General features: G+C 44.3%; 1 protein-coding gene across 1 annotated transcript in view; it reads right to left on the reverse strand.

The window, feature by feature from the left end:
* Positions 1-26,146, reverse strand: part of LOC101857227 — an 84,973-nt gene that overhangs the window by 37,041 nt on the left and 21,786 nt on the right. Inside the window, exons 5-6 of the mRNA XM_013091344.2 lie at positions 22,394-22,491; positions 12,387-12,526 (exon numbers count right to left, since the gene is read on the reverse strand). Of these exons, the coding sequence (XP_012946798.1) occupies positions 12,387-12,526; positions 22,394-22,491 (238 nt within the window). The remainder of the gene's footprint in view (positions 1-12,386; positions 12,527-22,393; positions 22,492-26,146) is intronic.

The raw sequence follows: 26,146 nt of genomic DNA on the forward strand, positions 1-26,146 counted from the left end.
TGCATTTATATAGCGCATATCCATGCTCAAGAGCATGCTCTATGCACTTTACAACTATTATTACCCCAGCAGACCCTCTGAAAACACTCAGAAACATGCCATCGCCATAATCTTTATCCTTTCAATGTATGACATGTACAGCACTATTAGGCAGCAAATGTACGCTAATACAGTCCATCCAGTAAGATATCACTATGCATTATATACCTGAAGAGTGAACAGATAATCTTTACTGAAAAAAGAAATGATTTTAACTCAGATGCAACAGCAGATTTTTTTTTTACATTATCATATCTATTAAAGCTAAATGGCATACAATCTAGTGATATTCGTGCTACAAAATATAGTTCATTCATTCCATGATGAAGTGTATGTGTTGTTTGGGAAGTCATTGTGTTAAGCTATATAACTGTCTACTGTCACGAATAAAAAACCCAATAGTGTAAAGTATGCAGAGCACGCCTGTCTCCTTATTCATTGTCCAGTCATTTTGCTGCTTGTGAGTATTTTTAATTACCCATTAATCGACAAGATACATTTTTATCAGTAAGAAAATAAGAATCATTATGGGTCTAATCTATCAACTCTTTTCTGTGTTTTGTAGAAATCACCCCACTCATGTCCACCAATACAAATCTGTTTTAATGTACCCAATCCTGACAACTCTGGACATTATATGTCATTGGCAATACCTTTAGTGTGCCTCTCAGGGCATAATTCGAGCCTGTAAAAGATGTCAACTATCGTAGGGTTATGAACTACGTGTCACCAGAATAGTAATTGTAGATGTTTCACACTCCCGAGGACACTTTAGATAATTTAGAAGACAGGATGCTGCTACTCTGCCTGCCAGGACCAACCCGTCTGAGAGGGATACAACGTCCCAGTATGCTAGCAGAAAAACGGAGAAAATGTATTGCATAATTCTCCCTGCACGGTAATAGAACCCACGTCTCCTACATGCAAAACGTTGAAAGGAAAACTGCAATAAATGTGATTACTGTGTTATCTTTATGTATTTTCAATAACAAATTGCACTGTAGAAAACAAAGCAGTCTCAATTTTTAAGTAAGTGCCCTTCATTGAATCACCTCAATACTAAGCAAACTTCTATTAAAAACCATCAAAAGAATACCGGAGAAAAAAATATTAAGGCCATGTTATCAATAGATTAATTCTTTATATTAAAGCGAACAATTAAAGTAGGAACGCATCTCTTGCAGAGATTTCAATATGAAATTAACTGGATAATAAGATACGAGCACGCAACCTCCTGATTTTATATTTCTGAACAAACATGAATAGCCACTGCCAAATTAAAAGTTAGTATTTTAATAATGCTCTGCTCGGTGTAAACCGAGCCATTCCATAAACCATACACTACCCAACAGTTTTTGTTATTTCTTTTCTCTTCTATTTTTTTCTTCATTCTATTTCGCCAATATAACATCCTCCTGCGTTTGTCATTTTCCTTCTTTTCCTTCCACCAGATACAAGTGTGTTTGTCATTTTCCTTCTTTTCCTTCCACGAGATACAAGTATTTCTACAACAGTTGTTCATATTTATTCAAAAACACGTTGAGCTAATTATTATGCACATTTAGCGACAGTACGCTCTTCTCATGATATTCTCTGTGGCCTCTCGACTGTGTACGACACCTGTGGTAGGTGCCACCACTCTAATGGTGGTAAAACACGTAGGCTTCCTCAGTCCCCGAGGAAGCCTAGTAAAACACGAATGAACATCTATGTCGAGCGGCACGTGCAACATAATGTATTTAACCACTTCCTTCCCCCTTTTCATCCGTTTTCACTTCCTTTACCACTTGGCCTCGTGCCTAGGCCATCTCAGTTCACGCCCTGTGTCCCGGATGGTTGACTCCGGCATTGAGGGCCGCCTCCGTTCGCGAAGGGTCAATGCGAAAAGCGGCGATAGATAAGTGCGCTGGTGCGGGTAATGGAGCATTCTCGCACTGTATGTACTCACCAGACTAGCCGACAACGAACCTTGCTTAATTAAATTCAAATCATTTTTGTTGTTGCTTCTTTTTTGTGAGAGTTTATCGGATATCCAAGGAATATCACATCAGTGACAGAGTATCAACTCGTCAATATAAAAATGAACTACGTTCGCATTTTACCATGAAATACAGACTGTGGCACACTAGTACGATAACTTTGGTTCTTCACTTGCAACGGATACAAGAGACATCTTTCTCATTCTATAAATGTTTAAACAAATATGAAAGAAAATTAATTTGAGACACACACACACACACACACACACACACACACACACACACACACGCGCGCGCGCGTTTCAGATAGGGTGCGAATTTTCTGTCGTAGCCTAACTATTTTTGGGTGTAGGAGTGTGTAGTTTGTGAGTAAGGTGATGCAAGACCGAAAGTCAGAAAGGATAAGGAAAGATTTGTTAGGAGAATTTTCTACGGAGTCCAGTGCCTTGTCAATGGCAGTGGCCTCCGCAGAGAAAATGGAGGCTTCTGGATGGAGTCTCCTCTGGTGTGTACTGTTGGAAGATAGGGTTGTGGCGCCACATTATTGTCTCTTTTGGAGCCATCCGTGAAGATGAGCTCCTCACCGGGGTATTTATCTATTAGGTTTTTGTATTCTGCTTAAAAAGTTTTGGTGTTTGTGCTTTCTTTGTTGTGTGTGGTCAGCTGTAAGTCTACTTTTGCCTTGGTGAGGTGCCACGGAGGGAGGTCGGGGAAAAAATTGTTGGATGTCTTGTTTGGAAAAGTGTAAGTTTTTGAGGTTCTCAAGGATTCTGAGGCCGAAGGGTTTGATGAGTTTTTCGTTGTTTTGGAATTTGTTTTTGGTTTCTGGGTTGTTTTTAAAAAAAAATGCAGTTGTGCGCTAGATTTTCTGGTGTTGAGCTCTGTCTAATTGCGTATTGTAGTGAGAGTTATGTGCGTCTGAGTGAGAGTGATGGTATGTTTGCCTCGGCCTGGAGGCTCTCCACCGGTGAAGAGCGGAAAGCCCCCAGAGCGAGGCAGAGTCATTGGTTTAGTACTGGGTCTAGCATTTTCAGGATGAGTGGTTTTGCCGATCCGTAGACTTGACAGCCGTAGTCAAGCCTGGACCGGACAAAGGAAATGTACAAGTGGAGAAGGTGTTTTGAGTCCCCGCGCCACTCCGGATGCGATATAATTTTCAAAGCGTTTAACGCTTTTTGGTACCTTACACGGTCTTTGATGTGTGGTATGAATGTGAGTTTTTTGCCGAATATAACGCCGAGGAAACGAGCTTGGTCCTGGACGAGAATCCTTTCCCCGTATAGTGTCAAGTCTGGCTGCAGCACACGTCTGCCTGTTCGGCAGAAGTGTACTGCAACCGTCTTTGACGGGGAGAACTTGAAACCGTTATTGTTTGCCCACTTTTCGAGTTTTTGCAGCTGCCTTTCCATAGATCTCAGATGAGGATTTTTCGAATGGCAGCATATCAAAAAGTCGTCAACGTATAACGAGCCGTCTATGCTGTTTTGGAAGTTTTTTTAACGATGGAATCTATTTTGATTTCAAATAGGAGATGAGAAAGGATGCTCCCCCCGGGGACTCCTTCCTCCTGTTGGTGGGAGTCTGAAAGGGAGGATCCGACACGAACCTGGAAGGAACGGTTCTTCAGGAAGTTGCCAATGAAGGCAGGGAGGTGACCGCGTATGCCGAGTGCGTGCAGGTCTCGGAGAATGCCGTACTTCCAGGTTGTGTCGAAGGCTTTTTTTAGGTCGAAAAAGATGGCGATCATGTGGCCTCTTTCAGCGAACGTCCCGCGTATAAAGGTCTCCAGGCGGACTAGGTGATCCAGAGTGGATCGAATTTTCCTGAATCCGCACTGGAGACCGCTCAGCGAGCTCGTCGTCTCCAGAAACCACATGAGTCGCCTGAGAATAATATTTTCAATAAGTTTGCACAGACAGCTCGTTAGTGCTATTGGTCTGTAATTGGTTGAGTGTGTGTGGTCTTTGTTTGGTTTGGGTATTGGAATGACAGTGGCGAGACACCAGGACTCCGGAAAGCAGTGTGACCGACACATAAATGTCTAGTAGGAGTGTAAGTGTTTCTGAGGGTAAGTGTCTAATGATCTGGTTGTGGGTGTCATCCGGTCCCAGGGCTGTATCGCCCCGGTCCGAGATGCACGATGTTAGTTCGTCTATTGTGAAGTCTACGTTGTAGGTTTCAGTGTTGTTTGAGTGGAAGTTTAGGTGTTGTTGTTCTTTGTTAGTTCTGATGTTTTGAAAAGTGGTGTTGTAGTTTGCTTGGGATGAGTTTTTGGCGAGAGATGCAGCTATTGTGTTTGCGATGTCTACTTCTGTTTCAGCTGTGGTTCCATCCGGCCTCTGGACGCGCCGAATGGTGTCTGTGCGTCTTTCCAAGAATTTTTAGCGATTTTGAAAACTTGGTTGAGTGGTGTCTGGCTGTTGATTTTGGAGATGTATTTTTTGAATGATTGTCTTTTGCTCTCCCTGAGGCATCTACGTGCCACAGCTTGAACCTTTAAATAATTAATCTTGTTTTCTGTGGTGGTGTTGTTGACGGTCTTTCAATACGCTGCTTTCTTTTTTTTTTGCAACCCATATTTCTCAGAGAACCAGATCTTGTTCCTCCGGGGTTTTGTTTTTGTTTTTGGTATGTGTTTTTGGCATATTTCTAAAAGCTTTTCGTTGAATTTATTGTAGTTGAGGTCGAAAGTGGGGTTCAGAATCTGGGAACATTGATTGGCAAACCCGTACCAGTCTGCTCTTTTGAAGTTGAAGCGTTCTGGGATCGGGTCGTTTTGGAGGCTATTGTTTTTGAAAAGAATTGGGAAATGTTCCGCACGGTCATCCAGCACAGATCACTCAAAATCTGGGACTAGGTCAGGGGTACAAAAGGTGAGGTTAAGGGATGAAGTGCCAAAAGTGACTCTATTTCTGTAAGTTGGGGACCTATCATTTAAGAGACATATTTTGAAATAAAAAATCTTCTATTATCTTTCCTTTCTGGTTTGTCTCCCCAAATGGGGCTGTGGGCATTGCAATCACCGTGCAAAATAAAGAGTTTTGGAAGCTGAGCCTTTATTTAGTTGAGTTATTTTGAGGGGGTAATTTGGTGGGATATAAACTGATTGGTCTGTGCAGGGTGACCCGTACGGCAATAGCCTGGAGGGTCGTCGTAAGATGTATTTATCTGTGGAGTGTGATGTTGTCGGTGTAGATGGTGTTTCCACCGGAAGCAATCTGGTTCTCTGTGTGAATCTGATGATACGCAGTAAATCCTCTTAAGTCCATGGTTGAAGCCGGGGCGAATTTTGTTTCTTGTATACAGGCCACACGTGGGCACAGTGTGGCCTGTAAGTATTGAAATTCTGCAATGGAAGGTCGGATTCCGCCGGCATTCCATTGCAGGACCGGCATTATGTCTTTTAAATTTTGATTTTTGGAGCATAAAGGTCCTGGCTTCGAATTAACACCCTGACTCCTTTTTGTGGGGGAGCAGAGTGTTTTCTAGGTTGCCGTCCTGGATTGGACGGCGGTCTAGTGGGGGATTTGGAGGAGCGACGGACTCCGCTTTTCCCGGGGTCAAGCCGGGGAGGGGGGTCGGAGCTGTCCTCGTCAATAGGCAGGGGTTTGTCCGCTGGAGGGGTAGGGGGAGGTGGAGCAGACGGAGGGGGCCGGGAAGGGGGGAGGGGGCTGGGGAGAGGGGCGAGGGACCACTTCACACTCCATCAGAGGGATGGGCTATGAGGTGAAAGAAGAAGAGGAAGAAGGAGAAAAAGTGATAGAAAAGGGGTGAGGGGGTTTGAAAGTGGCACCTCAGAGGGGGTTGCCACACGGATAGTAGAGGGCTTTTTGTTATTAGGCATAGATCCTGTTGATCGCGGGCTTTGGGAGGTCGGCAGTAGAATTATTTGCCGACCTCCTGACCACCTGGGCGGCCAATGACTGGGGTTATGATTGGCGGACAGACAGCCTTACGGGCCTCCTGGAAGGAGCAGCCATTTCGCGCCCTGTATTCTTGGATGGTGCGTTCTTGGAGCCAAGTTGGGCACTCCTTGCTGAAAGCTGTGTGCTGGCCGTGGCAATTGGGGCAACAAGGACTAGCCTTGTATTCCTTCTCAGGATGTCCGGTCTTGCCACAACGAGGACACACGGCACCGTGACTGGCTATGGCCGAACTTCTGACACTTGAAACAGCGAAGAGGTTCGGCACATAGGGTTGTAAGTCAAGAATCAAGAAAGATGCCCGAACGGTGGTTGGAGGGCGACACGATTCGAATGTGAGGACAATCGTGTTTGTTTCAATAGTAGTATCCCCCCCCACCGAAGAGTAATCCGGCGGGCTTCGACCACTCCCTAACAGTGCTCCACAATTTCTTCCATGAAGCAGCCTTTCAGCTCATGGCTGCGGACGACGCCCTTCGAGCGGTTAAATTTCTGGTAGCGCTCGGACTTACATGGAATACCGCCGAAGGTCGTGGTATCCAGGAGTTTGGTCACTTCGTCCTCAGTTGCGCACTTGACAAGGAATGCACCACAGGAAAGTTTCTGTACACATGTGGGGATGTATCTCAGAACTTTCCGTAGGACATCTCCTGTCTTAAAGAGGTTCAAGATCGTTAATCTTTCTCTGTGCGTCTTTTGAACTGGAGATGGCCACGTACGGTTGCCTCGGAAGCTCCTTGGGAGGAGGGAGGAAGGAGGCATCGGTAAAGGTCCTTTTACCATATTTAGAATTTTTGCTCGGCTCGGCGGCCGCACCCGCTTCCGCGAGCCGAGACTTTTTATGAACCTTGGGAGCTGGGGAAGGGTCTTTTTTGTTTTTGATTCCATATGAATTTTATGGTTGATTCGACTCCGGGGCTCCCCACCCGCCACCGAGTCCAACAAGGGGACACATTGCTCGGATAACCGGAGCTGTGCCAGGGCTACCTCGGAGCTATACTCTTCACGAGAAAGTACAAGACCCTCCCGTCAAGATTGACTCAGGGCTTGATGGGGTTTCAGCTCTCAACCGATTGAGTGGCATGGGCCGTGCCACCCTCCCGTCTAAGAGGAAAACCTGAGCCAAAGAGGTGTGTTGGCGAGGACAGAGGGGCGGGGGACCACCTCACACTCCATCAGAGGGATGGGCTGTGAGGTGGAAGAAGAAGAGGAAGAAGAAGAAAAAGTGATAGAAGAGGGGTGAGGGGGAGAAGAGGGGGAGGAGGAACAGTCTCCCCCCCCCCCTGACCTCAACCGCCAGGTAGCCGGTTTCCCTCCGCACGGGTCGCACCTCACGGTCAACGAGGCGCCCACTCTGTGGGATGGGAGACCTCTCTTTTTTGCTGCACATGAGGTCAGCGGTGCGAGAAAAGATAGAAGAAGAAAGCAAGAAATAAGGAGACGAGGAAGATACACCAAAGCAGGTGTCACATCCGGGTCTCAGAGGGTTGGGGTCCATGTGCGACAACTCGTCTTTGAAGGGGTTGCACCTCCTGGAGACGAAACAGTGGGTCTATTTATATCCCCTCGACCCACTAGGGGTAAGGCATCTCTTCCTTTAAGGGGGGGGGGGTCCAACCTATTTTTGGTCAATCTGGGTCAAATTGGGTATTACAATACTTTTTGCCTTTTCTCAGTCATTTCTCTGTTGATTTGATTGTCCTTTGGCACAATCGTAGCTAGTTGGATGCCCAACATTTTTTCTTGTTACATTGTTATTAGGGCTGTACCCCGATAACAAACACGCTCGTGCTCGTAAGCCCCTAGTTCAAGTCACAAGCCTCAAATCACTAGGTCAAATCATCAAATCAAATCACCAGCATGATACGTTGAGTCTAGCCTCAGTTTCAAGTACCCACACCAACTTGCAATCCGCGAAGCCACTCGTGTCTGACCCTCTCTTCCTTCCCCTCCCTGCTTGCAATCCGCGAAACCACTAACGTCAGAAAGAGAGAGAGGGGGAGAGAGAGAGACCCCGCGCACAGTGTCACTGCGCCACAAACTAGTCTGTTCGATTAATCGAAGGCATACGTGCAGCGGACGGCAGGCAAGACTCAAATCGCAGCAGAGCAAAGCACTTGGTCCCAAGACCTGCTTTGGGTCTCGTATTGCTTTGTGCTAAGGGCTTGCTCTCGTGCCAATAAATCTGCTTTGAGTCGAACTACCGCCCTGGCAGGACAACACCGCTCGTCAGTACAACACCGTTCGTCAGGCAAACACCGCTCGTCTGCACCGAGGCGCAAGATCTACCGGTAATCCACCCCGCTCGCGGCGTGAACTCTGAACTCTGGACGTGGAGGAAGCGAGAGGCTGCGCTGGTTTTGGTGCAAGGCAAAGAGGGCTGTAAATAGCCTAGTGCAGACCGTTCGCGACCTCGGTGCTTTAACAGTGAAAATGTGACATCTTCGTCGGCTCACATTTTGTTATGAGCTGTTTTCACTGGTACTAAAAATGGAGAAGAAGTATCGCGCGCTCAGTAAAAAAGAGTTTGTGACGTCACGATACAAATCAGTAAGCCCGTCCGCCGTCCACGAGTAGCAACTCCCGTAGCGGGCAAGGCTCAAACCCGCTCGCAAGCCTCTGGCACGAGCCGTCCGTCGCTCGCAAGCCTTCGATTAATCGAGCAGACTCCAGCCCTAATTGTTATTCTATCTTCACTAATTAGAGAGGTATCTCATTTTTTGTCAAAAATATTTGATTTTTTAATTTTTGACACATTTTTCAAAACTCCTCTGAAGATTACAAGTGTATCTTGATGGCACTTGGCATACTTGTTGCCCTTAGGGGTGGTTACATTACATAGTCAGCGTTTTTTTATATCTATCTTGGTTTTTTATTTTATGATTTAAAAAATTTGGAAAATTGACCGTTTTCTGCATTTTTGACAAGATTTGCACGCTTCTTCCTGTAACTCCGAAACGAATAAGATATCGAATGATACTGACTATGTTTAACTTATATGCCTCTTGGGTACATGTGTGCCAAAGGACAATAAAATCCATCGGTAAATTTCAGAGGAGTATTGATTTGAAAACATGATGTGAAAATCCAATATGGTCGCCATAAAAATGGCGGCCATCTTGGATCCGGGAAATTTTTTTTTCATCGTAATACCTGTATCATGACGAAGTTGTATGCCAAATTTAAGGTTTCTAGACCCAGAAATAAAGGAGTTAGCTCGCTTGTGGGACCCCCCCCCCCTAATTAAAAATACGTTTATTTCATCAATATCAACAGCTCTAGAGTTGCTCTCTTTATTTCTTTTTGGAGCTGGTGTGCCACAAAATGATGGTAGTACTTCTGGAAATATTGATAGAGGCTCTGTGGGTACCATATTATATCTTCCAGCCCGCGCCAAAGGTACATCAGGTGGGAAGTGCAGAGAGCAAACTCCCATACTATAATCAGTGACATCTTCTAAGATTAATTTATTTGGGACACTTTTGATCCTCTGTGCTTTTTTCTGAATCTTTTGGAAATCTATAATATTGTGTTTTTGCTATCTCCCTTTCGGCTGGCATAACAACTTCTACTGCCCCATCCCGAACACTTTCTTCCCATGTTCAAATTTTGCTCACACAGTTCACTGCGTTGAAGCTGAGACGTCAGCTGAAAACTTTTTCACAGAACAATAACATTCAAGACGAAAGCAAACTAGAATCTGGGCTGAACACTAAAACACACTATACAAGCATAACTTTTATCCCTAGAATTGAGTGTAGTAAAAATACAGGGTGATCCAAAACAAAAACTGTACCCCTTGTTTGGTAAATATTTTCCTTCCCACAGAAGTTTTGGGTTTCAAATTTGTACACAGCATTTGGAAATCATGAGGAATTTGTCTGCTATTCATTTTAGTTAAATTCAGAGAATGGTTTTGCTCTACATAGCGCGTAAATAAACCAATCCATTTACGGCTATGTCCCCATTTTTATAGCATAACGTACTAGTTCGCATTAGGCCTACCACAAAAAATCTGACGATTGCGCCATATTGCAAACTACAGTAGTCTAACAGGCCAACCGAAGTTTGCTGATAGTTTTGCACAAGTTCCCTTTGCCTGCTGAGATCAGGGTTAAGATTAATAAAGAGCAGAGAGCTTTTTGTATTCAACATTTCCTCACCGCCAACTCATTTCATTAGTTTCGCACAAGGTAGGGAAATAATGTTAAAACGCCCTTAAGGCCTTCTTTGATGTCAAAGGTGGACTGATGTCCATCAGTTGGGACCTGTAGAGAATCAGAACTAAAAATTCCCTGACAAAACGACCACTTCAGGTCAAACACACACCGTTCGCACCCCTTTAAACGTCACTAGGGTGCAGAATTCAGTAGATAACCCCATGAGACGTCTGTCCATAGACGATGTCTGCAGCAATGACTTTCCGAATTCTTAACGGTCCGCATTCTCAAGGTAGATCTTCATCTACTACTATACCATTCTCCTGTTCGCGAAGCTATCGATCGTCTTAAAAAGCGTGAAATTTGGTTCCTTGGCAAAGCCCATATTCACCTTTCAGTTTATATCAACTCCACAAATTGCTGTCTATTTGGCCAGCCTCACCCCCCCCCCCCCCCAAATTGCCTCTAAAACAGCTCCTCACTGTCAGGCCCCAATTACACAGGATAAGGCAAGCTGTGCCGAGAAGCACTGACGGAAATGGTTCCAAGTATAACATAGTGACTGTTTGAAATTGAGGCTAATTGTCGTAAAGCCGTCACGTGGACACTCGAAAGATGTAGGTCAAAGTTTACGACACAGGGCACGGTCTCAAGGCGGCTTGACGAGAAATGAACAAACCGCGCTTTCCTCTTTTCCTGGAATAGCACGCCCTGTGTTAAAATGTATGATTCAAGTGAACGTTCGTCTCTCTCGCCTCCAGTTGAAGAAGACATTGATGAAGGATCAGAAGACCGAAACGTATATCTGATTTGGTTTGTTAGAGAAAAATCGTTTTTATGCACTAAAAACGACAAAAGGTATAGTGATCGAAACCTGACAGAGAGAACATGGACACAGATGGCATTGGAACTTGGACTGTCAAAAGAATTTTTCATCATCGTTCTTTATATTTTCAAAGAGCGTATTATACTCGCCAACTTGTTGCCTGTTCAAATAAATTGAACGAACCCACATCCTCTTTGTCTTCCTATCTATTTTGTTCTCCCATCGTTTATTCCACAACCACAACACCACAGGATCCATTGCTAGATTGGTACTGGCAGATCTATATCTATGTCTCCTGCACGTCTTGCGCGGAAATGGCCACTGATAATTTCCACTTAAGCCATACCGTGCCGGGGTTATGATGTCAAATTATTCAATTACACAGCTCTAGCTGTCGAACCGCAGGACAGAGGGGCAGAATATAACACCGGTATATACCGCCCAAAGAGAGACGGTATCGTTAGGCCTGTGTAATTGGGGCCTAAGGTGTCCATTGTGCATGGCTTTGAGTACTCACGGTTGAGTGGATCCTTGTGTTTGGCCACCGCTGAACGACACGTTAAAATGTGTCGAGTTCAAAGGAGAACTATTGGTTCTCGGAATTCCAGAATTAAAAAAATATTTACTCTGTAAGCGAAAAAAAACCCTACATTGTTTAAAGGTTAATGGGATGGAAAGATTAGATTTATAAAATGAAAGGAAAAGAAAAAAACCCCAAACGAATCGTTACATGACTTTCCTTACAAAATCTTTCAAATTGTTGCATTTTGCATTAACAGGTGTTTTTTAAAATTTTATAAAAGCTATTTCTGTTTTCAAAAATAAATTTCTTCTCTGTGAATTTATGTGAAACAAATTCCTTTTCAATGAATTATATCTGTTCCAGATTACAACATTCTGGTACAGATTTTGGGCGAAATATTTAGAAAAAAAACTCTTTTTAGATCACCCTGTACATCCAAACGCAAAAAAGTGTACATCCAGGAGCACTGAATGAATCAATGAAGAGGCTAGGCGATTACAGACTAAACGGCTACCCACTACAAACATTACACTATCGGCACGCAAAAGCGTATTGCAAGAATGTTCCATCACCAGTGTATGTATTAGTGTTAGACTTCTGCCTATAGTCGTTTTTCATATTTAATCGCCGTTTTTGATCCCCAATAAGATAAGGACCGGTCTCGAGGCAAGCTTATCAGAGAAGATCGTCTAACCCGGCCTCAATGTTGGAATTAACCGTCCGAGATACAAGGCCTGAACTGAGAAAGCCTAGCCTCGTACTCATCTGCTCGAGAGAATATTTCGATTAAAAAACAGTATCTAGTAAAGTCCTGTGTTAAAATATATATTTGTTCATAGCCTTCCTTTCTACCTTCTTCATTTCTTCCTTCCTTTCATCTAATTTTGCTTTTGAAAGCACAAACACATGTGTTCATCGCATGTGGTTTGACGTTACCTTTAGAGTGGCGTCTGTGTAGTTAGATTCTGAGTGTAGATCAGAGTCGTGATCCGCAATCTCTTCAGCCGTGCCCTGGCGATTTAACGGGTCACGAGGTCGTGTGTAGGGCTCTTCTATACTCGGCAATGAAGAACTACCTGGATGAGAGAAAGAAAAAAAGGAGAACAATGACATATGAAGGACATGCAGTAAATCCTATTCAGGGTATTGTTTTAGTTGGAGTATAGAGGAATATCATTCAGTACCAACATGACTTCATGTATGTACTATCATTCGTATCTGTTCTTTGTGTCATTATTGTTATTTCCCTGTGTCAATCATATTCATCAGCTCTATGTCTGTTCCGTCAGACGTATGTCTTCATTGTGCTTGATCATTAAAGTCCTCGTCAAGTCACAAAGAGTGTTGGCATTTATTTATGAAGACATATAAGATGCATCATGACCACCATACCCTGCCCTGCCCCTGGCTGCTACGTGGAGTGGCCTGCATCTACGCCGATCGAGGTGTTGACACGCCTCATTGACAACCACGCCACCACAGCCCATACAGCACGAGCAAACGCACCGACTGTGGCAGCCAAGGCTGAGAAAGTGCGACGCCCTGTCGTGTGTGCATCCGGAACGAGCGAGTGTGGTCATAATTTACCCAACGGTGCGCCGACTACAAACATGTGACTCGCCTCACTGGTGCAGACATCGTCTTCCAGCTTCTCGAGTGCTGCGACGAGTCGCTACGAAAAGACCTCACAAGGACACTCGGCGCCCTAGCCTCCAGCGAAGAGGACACTGTCCTAAAGAACATCAAGAGCCTGGCGGTGCGCCAGGAAAACATCATGGTAGCACGGGTACAGCTACATCAAATGAAGCAAGACCGGGACGAGCCTGTCGGAGGCTTCGCGCCCGCCTCTGGGGCCAGGCCGGGGTTTGCAACTTCAAGATAAAATGCCCTAGGTGCCCTCCAGATGCTCACAAATTCAGCGTGGACTATAGCAATGTGATGATTCGTGACGTCCTCATCCGAGGTCTGATTGATGAGGAGATCCGACTTGACATCTTAGGCTAGTCAAAACAGGACATGTCCCTTGAGGACGCACTCTGCTACGTGGAGGCGAAGGAGAGTGGCAAGAGGTCAGCCAGTCACCTCGTTGAAGGCAACAGCAAGGGCCAAGCGTTCCCCTACAATTACTGCTGCAAACTGGACCATGGGAATGGTAGACAGGAACGTATGAAGAAGTGTCCGGTAAAAGATGCACCAGACATGGCCTATCCAGTCATTTCGCCAACCTCTGCCGACAATCGTCACGAAACTGCAACCCCACCAATGCCCTGGATGACTCTGCTATCACCTTTGACAGGCTATGTGGTGCAGATTCGGCCACACCAGTGTCTAATGCGCACTCTGTATCCCTAGACCATCATGTATACAACAAGTTTGTCGAATGGCCTCCAGGTAGCGGGCACATGGACGCACGGTGGAGGGAGTTATGATTGATATTCCTCTTTACCTCGATCGGCTTCCTTCCACAGAAGAGAACAGAGAGGGCTTAAAGCAGTGGCTCCTAGATCACTACAGGTCCAGTACATTCAACGTGTGCGAACATCAACTACAACCAATGATGTCTGGCCCACCCATCCACCTTATGGTGGACCCTGACGCCCGTCCCGAGGCTCACCACACCCCCATCCCGGTCCCCGTCCATTAGCAAGACGAGGTCAAAGCCGGCCTAGGTCAAGATGTGCGACTGGGGGTCATCGAGCCTGTCCCCGTCGGCACCCTAGTCACCTGGTGCCACAAGATGGTGATCTGTCCGAAGAAGTCGGGTAAACCAAGTCGCAAGGTTGACCTCCAACCGCTTAACCGACATGCAATGCGGGAGACACACCACACTCAGTTTCCCTTCCACCAGGCCCGCAAAGTGCCTCCCCACACGAGGAAATCCATTTTTTACGCGTGGAATGGCTACCATAGCATCGCTCTTGCTGAAGAAGATAGAAATTTGACGACGTTTATCACCCCAAGGGGTCGATACCGCTATCTCGTGTCCCCTGAAGGCTACATATCGTCCGGGGACGGATACAGCCGCCGCTTCGATGAGATCGTTGCCGACTTCCCCCACAAAACCAAATGCATTGACGACACCCTTATGTGGTCAAACTCTATTAAGGAAGCTTTTTTCCAGGCCGTCAAGTGGCTTGACTTATGTGGCACCACACTCAACCCATCCAAATTCCAATTCGCCAAAACTACGGTTGAGTTTGTGGGTTTCGAAATAACTCCCTCCACCGTGCGCCCATGTGCCCGCTACCTGGAGGCCATTCGACATTTCCCCACACCTCGGAACATCACCGACGTCAGGAGCTGGTTCGGTCTCATCAATCAGGTATCCTATGCCTTCGCTTCCGCTGAACGCATGCTTCCATTCCGGGAAGCCTTGAATCCGGGAAAACGCTTCGAATGGACAGAGGAGCTCGACCGTCTGTTTGAAAGGTCAAAGGAGGCTATCATCAATGAAATCCATCAAGGGGTTGATATATTTGACAAGAAGAAACCAACTTGCCTAGCCACCGACTAGAGCAAGGATGGCATAGGCTTCTGGCTGTTCCAGAAACATTGCACATGTCCTTCGGAAAAACCATTTTGCAGCAAAACAGGGTGGAAGATTACCCTGTCGGGAGTCGATTCACATCAGGAGCCGAGTCCCGCTATGCGCCCATAGAATGTGAAGCCCTGGCTGTGGTTGATGCACTAGACAGAGCACGCCATATCACCTTGGGTTGTTCCGACCTGATCGTGGCAGTGAACCACAAACCTCCTTTGAAGACGTTTGGGGACAGGTGTCTCGACGATATCCCAAATCCCCGCCTCAGGAACCTCAAGGAGAAGTCCCTTAGATGTCGCTTCCGCATCATCCACATCCCTGGTCTACGCCATGCTGCAGCAGATGCCGTCTCCCGCAGACCCGTGGGCAGCCCTAACACTCTCAGGCTTCCTGATGATGCCGCTCCCATTCTGCTCCTTGATGACCCTCCCTTGACACCTGTACTGCAACACGACTTTCTTTCTGCCATCCGCACCCAGGAACTGGATAACACCAACCAGGTATGCTCCCAACCTGACCACGCTCCTACTGAGGTGATCAAGTCAGTGACTTGGGACGAGATTCGACTTGCAACATCCAGCGACTCCACAATGACCATTTTGAGTAACACCATTGAGGATGGGTTCCCTGAAGACAGGCCTTCTCTATCCCCTGATCTCCGCCCATACCATCAATTCCGGGAATTCCTCACGACATTTCATGGTGTCATCCTGTACCACGACTAGGTAGTCATCCCCCCGTCGCTCTGTGAGCGATTCCTCCAGTCCTTATACTCTGCTCACCAGGGTGTGTCCCAAATGTGCACCCGAGCTGAGGCCTCGTTTTTCTGGACCAGCATGACCCCCCCGCCATCACTGACGTGCGGGCTCGCTGTCAGTCATGCAACCGCATGGCACCTTCCCAGCCGAGTGCACCTCCCACCCCTCCAATGGCACCGGCATACCCGTTCCAATGAATTGTGGCGGATTATTTCCATCATAGAGGCCACAGCTACCTAGTTGCAATCGACAGGTACAGTAACTGGCCAATCGTTGTAGAAGCCTCCCATGGATCTGCCGGCCTCATTTGCAGCGTTGCGTCGCATCTTTGTCACGTATGGCATCAGTGATGAAAAGACATCGGACAGAGGCCCAGAGTTCACGTCCCTGGCAACCTCCACCTTCCTTTGCAACTGGGGTGTCCACCGCAGAATCTCTTCAGTCGCCTTTCCCCACTTTAATTGTCGCGCTGAAGTTGGAGTAAAGACTGTGAAGCGGTTGATCACTGACAACACGGGTGCACAGGGATCTTTAAACGCTGACAAGTTCCAGCGCGCAATGCTGCAATTCAGGAACACTCCTGACCGTGACACCCACCTACCCCCAGCGATGTGTATCTTTGGACGTCCAATACGGGACTTCAACCCATCCACCCAGGGAAGTATCAGCCTCACAGTACCTGGCGTGAAACCCTTCTGTTGCGAGAGGAGGCACTGAGGAACCGGCACATGTGCACCGCTGAGCACCTCTTTGAGCACATTCGCATCTTATCTCCACTCGTCGTCCGTGACTGTGTGCGCATACAGAACCAAAAGGGAACCCACCCGACCAAATGGGACAAGACGGGCATTGTGGTGGAAGTACGCCAATTCGACCAGTATGTCGTTCGAGTGGATGGCTCTGGCCGCGTCATCGTTCGCAACAGAAAGTTCCTCCGCAAATACATGCCTGTGGTCCCGCGCTCACCACTGACGATGGTCCCAGGTGGCACCTCATCACCACTGCCGGTGCCTCAGAATAGTCCCACCCCAGAGCATGCCAAGCCAAGCGTGACCTCGCCGCCCTCCCCTTGCCCGGATCTACCCCAACCAGCTGGCGTTCAGGACCCCCCAGCACACAATCAACCGATGCCTGCTGTCCCCGAATCCGGGCAAGAATCACCACCTAATCCACGCCCTGCTGTCGAGACGGTCGGTAGTCCTACAACCTCAGACTCGAGCCACCCCGCGTGCTCTAGGTGCGCTCCAGCCGCACAACGCCCCTGGCCTACAAGAGCAAGATGTTCCCATAAGCGTGAGCACACCTCCAGGCGGCTCACGACAATCAGCCAGACAGAGCCCCAAGCCAATTGACTCTAAATCCAAGTCTGATTCTGACACTCAATTATGACAATGACAATGACAATCTTTATTCATCTCGCAGGGAGAAATTTGTCTTGGTCATTAACAATGGCAGTAGACGTTACAAACGTTATACGTAAAGGTGCACTCACGCAAACGCATAACAAGACAGGACATTAGGCCAAGTAAATAAATTTACATGTCTCACGAGCTGGGACAACCGCTCCGTAAAACATTCATTCTCTCTCTCCCCCTCTCTCTCTCTCTCTCTCTCTCTCTCTCTCTCTCTCTCTCTCTCTCCCCCCTCCCCCCCCCTCTCTCTCTCTCTCTCTCTTTTTCTCTCTCTCTCTCTGTTTCATTTGTAGCACTGTGTGTTCAGTAACCTCACTGCAGTTGGTACGAATGAATTTCTATATCTGTCTGTTCTTGCTTTTTTGGAAATGTATCGTTTACTGCGGGTCGATAGTTGAAATTCCGATGTCAGTGGGTGGCTATGGTCACTAAGCACTATTTCCGCCTTATTTTAGAACGTTTGTCTTGTGCAGATATTCAAAGTTACTTAGGTCTCTACCAATTGTTTTTGATGCCCTTTTTTATCAACTTATTTAGTTTTATAAATTAATCATTTGCTTTCTTAGTTTCTTTTCATAGGTCCAAGCAGACATTGCCATTATTCCTATCTCTCGTTATGTTCCTTGTTATATCACCAGTATTCCTTGATGTTATATCAGTCTTTCCTGTTCCACTCCAAAGACTTGGGGGGGGCGTAGAGGAATATCATTCAGTTGCAACAAGACTACAGGTATGTGCCATCATTCGTATCTGTTCTTTGTGTCCATATTATTATTTCCCATATTTGTCAATCATATTCATCCGCTTTATTTCTGTTCCGTTTCTGTCCAAGTCACGCATCGTCTGACGTATGTCTTCATTGTGCTTGATCATTAAAGTCCTCGTCAAGTCACAAAGAGTGTTGGCATTTATTTAAAGTAAAAGGAAGTACAGCGACAAAAGAACTACATTTAGTCGCCGCTTTTGATCCTCGATAAGATATGGATGGGTCTCAAGGCAAATTTATCAAAAGAAACTCGTCCAACCCGGCCTCCAATGCCGGAGCCAACCGTCCGAGATACAGGGCCTGAACAGAGAAGGCATAGCCTCGTGCTTACCTGCTCGAGAAACAACTATAGAGTGACAGAAATAAGTGGGAAAAAGAAATGAAGTAAGGCCGATCAGTGGCGCCCACCAATCATTTGCTTTATTATGGGAAAGGAGTTTTGGTGTCCTTAATACCTAGGAGCGTACTGAACTAATTTGACCAAAGCAATAGGTCTAAGAATATCCGTGGAAAGACGTTTTAAAAAGCTAGTTATGAAGAGAGGTGATTTATTTGTGGCTACTTACAACTTTGGCCAAGTTAATTAATTATAGTGCGGTTAAAAATTCGTGGTGCAGCTTATCCACAAATGTCTCTTTAACGGGTGATCAATGTCATCCGTACTTTGCATAGCAGTTTGTATCAATTTGTCTTAACTAAATCATTTTTCTCCAGAACATTTGGGGTTAGATTAAAAAACTTTTCTTCATAAATTTATACGCAATACTAGAAATCTCGGTCACATGTAAAATGATATTGTTCACGGCACTTCGAGCTTTTCACACACATTTTGATTAGGCATATGGCCTACGTCACAGCTCATCGATGACAATTTTTACTTGCAAAACTTGTTACAAGAAATTATTGTTATACTGAACACATTTTTGCACTACTGGCTCTCAAAACATGCGTTCAATAAGCTTAATGTCCCGATTAGAAGAACCTGACTGACTTGCCATTAAAAGCAATATTGCCCCAGCTGTAAACATTTAAAATATGTAGAAAACACCCACTTGGATTTTTTATAAGTATTTACTAAGGAATTTTCTAGAATACAGCTTGCAAGTGTTAAAAAAAATGTTGATCTGTTAAAGGGAAGAGGGGGGGGGGCTACACCTGAAGGCTATCTCGCTTATTTCTGGACCGAATTTTACCAAATTTCACACATATAACAAGCATAGTAGGGAGTCTTAGAAACCGTAATCAAATCTGAGAAAAAAAACTTTCGTTTCCACGGATACAGCGGCCATATTGGATTTTGTTGACATGTCTTACTTAATGAATACCGCACTTACTGCTCTTGGAAATTGATAGTTTTTTTGCATGCGTGTTAACAAACATTAGATCTAAATATTTGTCTGTTGTTTTTTTCCTAAACGAATTTTAGAATTTTAATGAATTTTTTTCTGAGGTACCATTCAAGTTTGCAAAAAATCCGTGAAAATTCACACTCAAGACACTACCAACAAAAAACTCTTCCAAATATAAAAAATTCAACAGACAAATTTTAGTAATTCATCTTCTCTTCATTTTGTGAAAATTTAATGAAGATTGGAAGAAAAATGGTGGAGTTATTCAAAAAAGTATAGAGAGAAGTCGCGTTTTGAGAAAACGGCCGGTAAAGAACAAATAAAATAATGACTTTACAAGGAAATGGTGGTGATAAACATGCCTGGTATTAGAAAAAAAGGGTTTTTGGAGGTTCTTATGCGATGAAATAGTTGTAGGAGAGGCTGAGGAAGCTAAAAATACCTACAACTCAAATTCCATAATTTTGAGCCGAATCGGGGCTTTGGGGGTGTACCTCCCCCCCCCCCCCCCCACCCCCCTTTAAGACAAGTTGATACAAGTCACTGGGCAAAAATTGGAGAACGTATGTTCGATAGTTGAGAAGATATTTGAAAATAAGTAGCACCACGAATTTTTGACCACACTATAATGGGTGGCTCAGAATGAGCTGAAATAACATCATATGCTTACAATGACCTCCCTCATAACTTTTCTGTACTCTGATATCAGTTATAGTAAAGTAGGGACAGGTATTGCAATTTTACTGCCTGTTATTCCACATAAATAAAAGAGGGTGTGGTGGCGGAGCGGTTAATGCGCTCGTCTCCGAAGCCGAAAGTCCGGGTTCGAGCCTCGGTTCGGACACGGATTTTTTTCGCCTCCTCCTGCCCACTCAGCAGTAATGGCTACCTGACTTCGAGTTGGAGAAGTAAAGACGGCGTGGAAAGGAACTGGCCACCGTATCAAGTCCCTGTATCTTTGCATTTCTGCGCGGACGCTGTATCCCATTCAGCTCAACTTAGCTGTAATCATACAAATCGAGGCTGAAGATTCCTACATTTTCTAAATTGTGCCGATGAGGATGTACACAACATGTGTGTCATGACAAGTTGGAAACGGGCGCTCGTGAATTTTTGGCCTAAGGAGTTATATGTATCATCTTAAAATTGGTTCTTTTGTCGTGTTTTTGTTTTAAAAAAAATTACCCATCTACCCTAAGTGGTCGAATAAGCGCTTATCAATTTTAAAGTTTTTTTGCACCCCCCCCATGCTCCTTATTCCATATCCCCAGTTTATTATTTTGCAACTTGCCACGACCGACAATCATGTGAAACATTTTATCCAGAATCTAGATATCTGAATGAAAGTACCTTTTTTTTGTAAATAGCAAATTACTCTCTGTATTGGCTACCTCAATTTCCTGTGCATTTTAAAAACTTTTGTCATTTGGTTTATATGGTTTTAATAAAACTGTTTTGTTCCTAAATGGGAAACGTTTTCACAGTAACTTACTAAAATCACTAAAATTTCATGATCTCTTGTTCTTTTATTCACTGAAGGAGGAATAAAACAGATTTGTTCCTAATACTAGTACAGAGGTATGAGACTAAATGTGCCACCTTTTATCCCCCCCCCCCTCCGTTTATTAATTTTGGACCACTTGTCCACCACCCTCTTTTATTCCCCCCCCCTTTTCTTTTATTCGATACCTTAGAGTATCTTGAATAGAAGCCGAGATATCTGCGAATGAAGGAGGGGGGTCGCCTTGTGCCAAGGTAAAATGAGCGAGAAAAAGACCGCCAAAGTTTTGTGACTTCCAATTAAAGCTTTTGTGTTCTTGAAAACGGAATATTTACATTTTTGTGCCTTTGATCGACAATTTTTCAATAAGAATTCACATCAAAATCTGTTTTTAAATTCACATAAAAGGCCCCCACCCCAAGAACCCCCCCCCCCAACCCCCCCCAACAAAGATAAGATAAGATAAGATAAGAAACATCTTTATTGTCCAGATCCAGGCACATTGGTTTGGTGTTCCACCACGAGTACACACACACACACACACACACGCACACACACACACACACACACACACACACACACACACACACACACACACACACACACACACAAACACACACACGTACACACGTGCACGCACATGCACACACAAGTAGGCTTACAATCACATACATAATATAAATGAGCAGCAATATAAACAATAGTAATCGTAAGCTAGATACACACTCAATGATACTTTGATGCATGCTCTAAGGTCGTAAGTACACTAAACAAGATGGTTAAGATGGACCCCCAACAAAACAACAATAAAAAACAACACAACAAAACAAAACAAACAACCAGCCAAACAAACAAGAAACCAAAAAAAAAATCCCACAAAAAAACACACACAAAAAAAAGAAAGAAGAAAAAAAAAAACACGGTTCAAAATTGCCCTAAGCATGGAAAGTGTCAATTTCTTCTATTTCATTATTTTGACCAGCGGTTGACTTCGTCACGTTTAAAATCGAAGAGTAAACTGAAAAAGAGATCTGTGTTTGCAAAATTAATTCCTACCAAACTAACGTGTTCATATGACCATATGCAAGCACTGTAAAGCAATTACCAAAACTTAAACAAAACAAAACAAAACAGAACAAGTAAAAAAACAACAACAAAAAGAAAGCTAAGCTTCGGTGCTAATGTTCATGGCGACTGTTGTTGTTTCTTAAAACTTCAGGAAGCCGGTAGTGTCTTTTAGCAAAATAAGAGCAATAGAACAGCGTAGTAGGCTGTCTTGAGACTTCTGATTATTTAAACAAAAAAGTAAAGTAGATCTTATCAAAACATTATTTTAGACTGATTAGAACAGACAGCTAACAAAAAAATGGAGCAAAGTCAAGAAATCACTCACGGTTAGCTTGAAAACCACACCACACATGAGCCCCCCCCCCCCCCCCCCCGAAAAAAGGAAGAAAAAAAGATATCATATTTGAGAGAGAGAGAGAGAGAGAGAGAGAGAGAGAGAGAGAGAGAGAGAGAGAGAGAGAGAGAGAGAGAGAGAGAGAGAGAGAGAGAGAGAGAGAGAGAGAGAGAGAACCAGCCACCCAGCTTGCCAAACAGACATACAGACTTACCACTATACAGTCCTCGGGATGGGTCTGTGATGACAGTGGCCACGTGATCTCTCCGCTCGTAAAACTTGTGTACAGATGCTCCTTTTGGTCGCCCAGGTCTACAAAATACGAGGGACAATATTCAGTTTAATTTCTCTGTCAATCAACATCGACACGATTTGGTGTCAGTTTAACACCCTTTTCATCACTGTTAAGTTATGTAAGCTTTTGCATTTACATCCTAACAGTCCTTTCCGATTGAGGATCGACGAAGTCGGTGAAAGATATTTCAATCAGTATATCAGCACCATATGCCAGTAAGATACCAATTAAGCTATAAAACTAACTGCTTGCTGCCAGAAATATCCAATGGCAATACCAACGCCATTAATGGTATCTAGGGATAATGAACAAAGTCTGTCAACATTTGGTATCTATAGACCATCAATAACTCTTAGTTCACAGAAGACTATTCCTCCTTTGTACGCGACCTTTTCTGTAATTCTGCTCCTATTTAATCACCATTTGCATTTAATAAAAACCAAACTGAGTAGAAATGAATGATCTCAGCAATAAGTATACAGTTTGATTGTAGATAAGATTAAATTTCTGAAGTTTAGTAGATTTTTATGATAATTGTTAAGAACCAAGCCAGCTGAACTGGCAAGCCATATATACTAAGAGTTAGTCAAGTCAATCTACACTGACTACCTAGGTGTAATTGGTCGCTTTTAAGGACAAGTGGGCTATCCCGAAAAATGCTGTTTTGAGAAAATCGAAGTCAAAGTTTTTGGTTTCTTATTCAGTCTCTTTAAAAGACAAGGAGAGTTTTTTCTATAACTAAACAAATATACACACCAATGAAACTAAACTTCTCTTACAGGTAGGGCAACGCCAAGTTTTGGTGTAGGTCAAGATTTCTGGAAACCCCCGAAATCTGGATTAGCCCGCATGTCCTTTAAAAGCGACCAATTAAGCTTACCAGAGCTTTCCACTTCCTAAATGATATATACCGAGTTGCAAAAGTTCTGTCACACCCACTTTAAAAGTACAATAACTCGTTTACTATTCTACCTAGCAAAGAGAAATTTGGTATACGAGATCTTTATTCATTTTCTGCCAACATGACAAGAAAAGAATGGTAATTGACAAATGTCTTTCTTTATTCAAGGGAGATAATTTTTATTCACACTGACCCTTACAAAATCCAAATCAAAGTTTGCTCAGTATGGCGTGTGGCCTCTTCCAGCTTGAATTACTGATACAAAACATCTGTTCATTGACTGAATTAATGTCCTTATGGTTGTCTGAAGAATCCCTTGCCATTCCTTGTGAAGTGCAGTCTTTAGTTCCTGACGAGTTTATACGGAGGGCGGCCGGTTTCTAATCCTCCAGTCAAGGTCATCTTACAGATGTTCTGTTGGGTTAAGGCTTGTTGGTCTTGCAGGCGAGTCCAGAACTACGATGTGATGAGTTTGGAAGGAGTTTTCACTGATCGTAGCCATTTGTGGTTGGCGTTGTCTTGTTAACAAGTTCCATCATCCGTGCCATGTAGGGCAGTCAACGTGACGATGAATTTCGAAACAATACCGCCGTCCTTTGAGGTTGCTTTGAAAAGTAACCAAATGTGTACGATAAAGAGCAGAGATTCCACCCCATACCATCACATTTCAGCCACCGATTCGGGCCTCTTGGGGGACATTGGATTTGGGAAATCTCTATCCCCTTCTTTTAAACACTTTTTGTCTTCCGTCAATGCAATGAATTAAAACCTTCACAATTGCTTAAAGGACACTTTACCACCGTCTTTAGTTTCATTGCCAATGTTGTTGTGCCAAAATTTGGCGATTTGTTCGATGAAACAGGGTTAGAATGGCTCCCCGCAAAGGGCGATAATCATGTAACCCATGATCTTATAAATGTCTAATAATGGTGTTTTAAGATAGTCCAAAGTACCTGGCAGTCTATGCACTTAGTTGGAACTGGTTTCGTACATGGGTGTTGACAATAACCCAATTCTGACGTCGAGTTGTCGCCCTTGGTTGTCCTCGCCTAGGCTTGTCTTGGACAGTTCTAGTGGTTTTAAAACGTTTGTTCAAGCGTTAGATGGTTCTTCTATACACATCTACGTGTCTTGCAACAGCGGAAAGCACAATTTAAGAATTTATCATACACACATCCCCTTTATTTTCTGCATTTATCAGTTTTTTATTTTGAAAAAGCAGGTGAAAAAAGTACCCAACCGTTTCATAGTGTGTAAGGTGTGTTCACACATTGTCTACGTGATTCAAAGCAAATGTTGTGTGCAGGAAGCGTTGATTTCAACGTAGACCTAGAGAAATCAATACCGACACTTTGTCCACGCACTACTTCCGGTTTATGATTTCTTTTCGTCTGCTCTTGCACAAGGCGTCTCATAAGTCACACAAGTCATACTTTTAATTTTTACTGCAATTCTTACGCTGTACCGAAAAGTATCGTAATATAATGGGTGTGACAGAACTTTTGCAACTCAGTATATATGCTGGCCATGGGTGAAAAGAGCGAGAGCGAGAGCGAGAGAGAGAGAGAGAGAGAGAGAGAGAGAGAGAGAGAGAGAGAGAGAGAGAGAGAGAAAGAGAGAGAGAGAGAGAGAGAGGGAGAGAGAAAGAGAGAGAGAGAGAGGCGGGGATGAGAAAGAGAAAGTCAGAAGGAGAGGGTGTAAGAGAGATAGAAGGTGTAGAGACCATTAATATAGGCAACAGACAGGCAGATGATTTTTTATTGCAAAATGTTTTAAGGCGCTGCAACTGCGTACGGTCATGAGCGCGCAGGACACATTGAACATTTTCAATAGGTAGGAAATTTTAAATTTTGCCCGTATGGCAGCCGAAGCCTACTTTTATCGATTTTGAACCACCAAGGGACCTTTAACGTGCGCAACTCGCACACGGAACCCTCGACAATTTACAACCTGTTCCGAGAAGGCCAGGTGTTAGATCCTACCTACCACAAGATCAGGGGTGTGGCTGAAAGACAGCAGTAAGAAGTAGTCGAGGAGTAGCAGTAGAAAGGCTGCAGAAAGAGTTTGGAGCCCAGAGGAGGGGGCAAAGGAGGTGAGGGGGTTGGGGCAGAAAGTGGAGACAAAAGCAAACGACAGAATGTTGTTAAAGAGCAGGAAAGGAGGTGAGAGAACATTTTAGAGAAGAAAATTTATCATCGGTATCCGGATTCGAATCCGGGACCTATTGTATGAGAGGTGAACACCGTAACCTCTCAACCACAAGAGTCCCCCGGAGCTTAGCCTTCAAATAATTATCTATATATTATATTTGTGGAAGTTCGTCACTTTGGTCGCCTAGAACTTCCGAACCACTTAACTGTCGAATTTGAAAAAAACCCAACAAAAAAAAACAACAACAAAAAAACACACCAAAAAAAAAACAACAAAAAAAAAACAACAACAACAGTGATTCAGAATCAACTAAAGGGTGCTCAGTTACATTAAGGAGTCTGAAGTCACTGTAGTTTAATTTTCCGTTTTTCATTAGTTTCGTTTAAATCTAATCTTGGGAAAGTCCGTCTTCTAAGAGGCCATTGTAAACAAGTGAGGCTAACGTTCACAAGCAGTGCACACTGTTCCATAATGACTTGACGATCGATTCTTTTGAGTCCGTTCATCGAACGGGTACCAAGCTAGTTGTACATAATTCTTCTCGAAGCAAATGCAGATAGATCTACCTCCGATTGTAAATGGGACGAAGTCAGGCGCTGGTCAATACATATATATATATA

The sequence above is a fragment of the Aplysia californica genome, unplaced genomic scaffold (genome assembly GCF_000002075.1).
Source record: "Aplysia californica isolate F4 #8 unplaced genomic scaffold, AplCal3.0 scaffold00034, whole genome shotgun sequence".
Lineage (NCBI taxonomy): Eukaryota > Metazoa > Mollusca > Gastropoda > Aplysiida > Aplysiidae > Aplysia > Aplysia californica.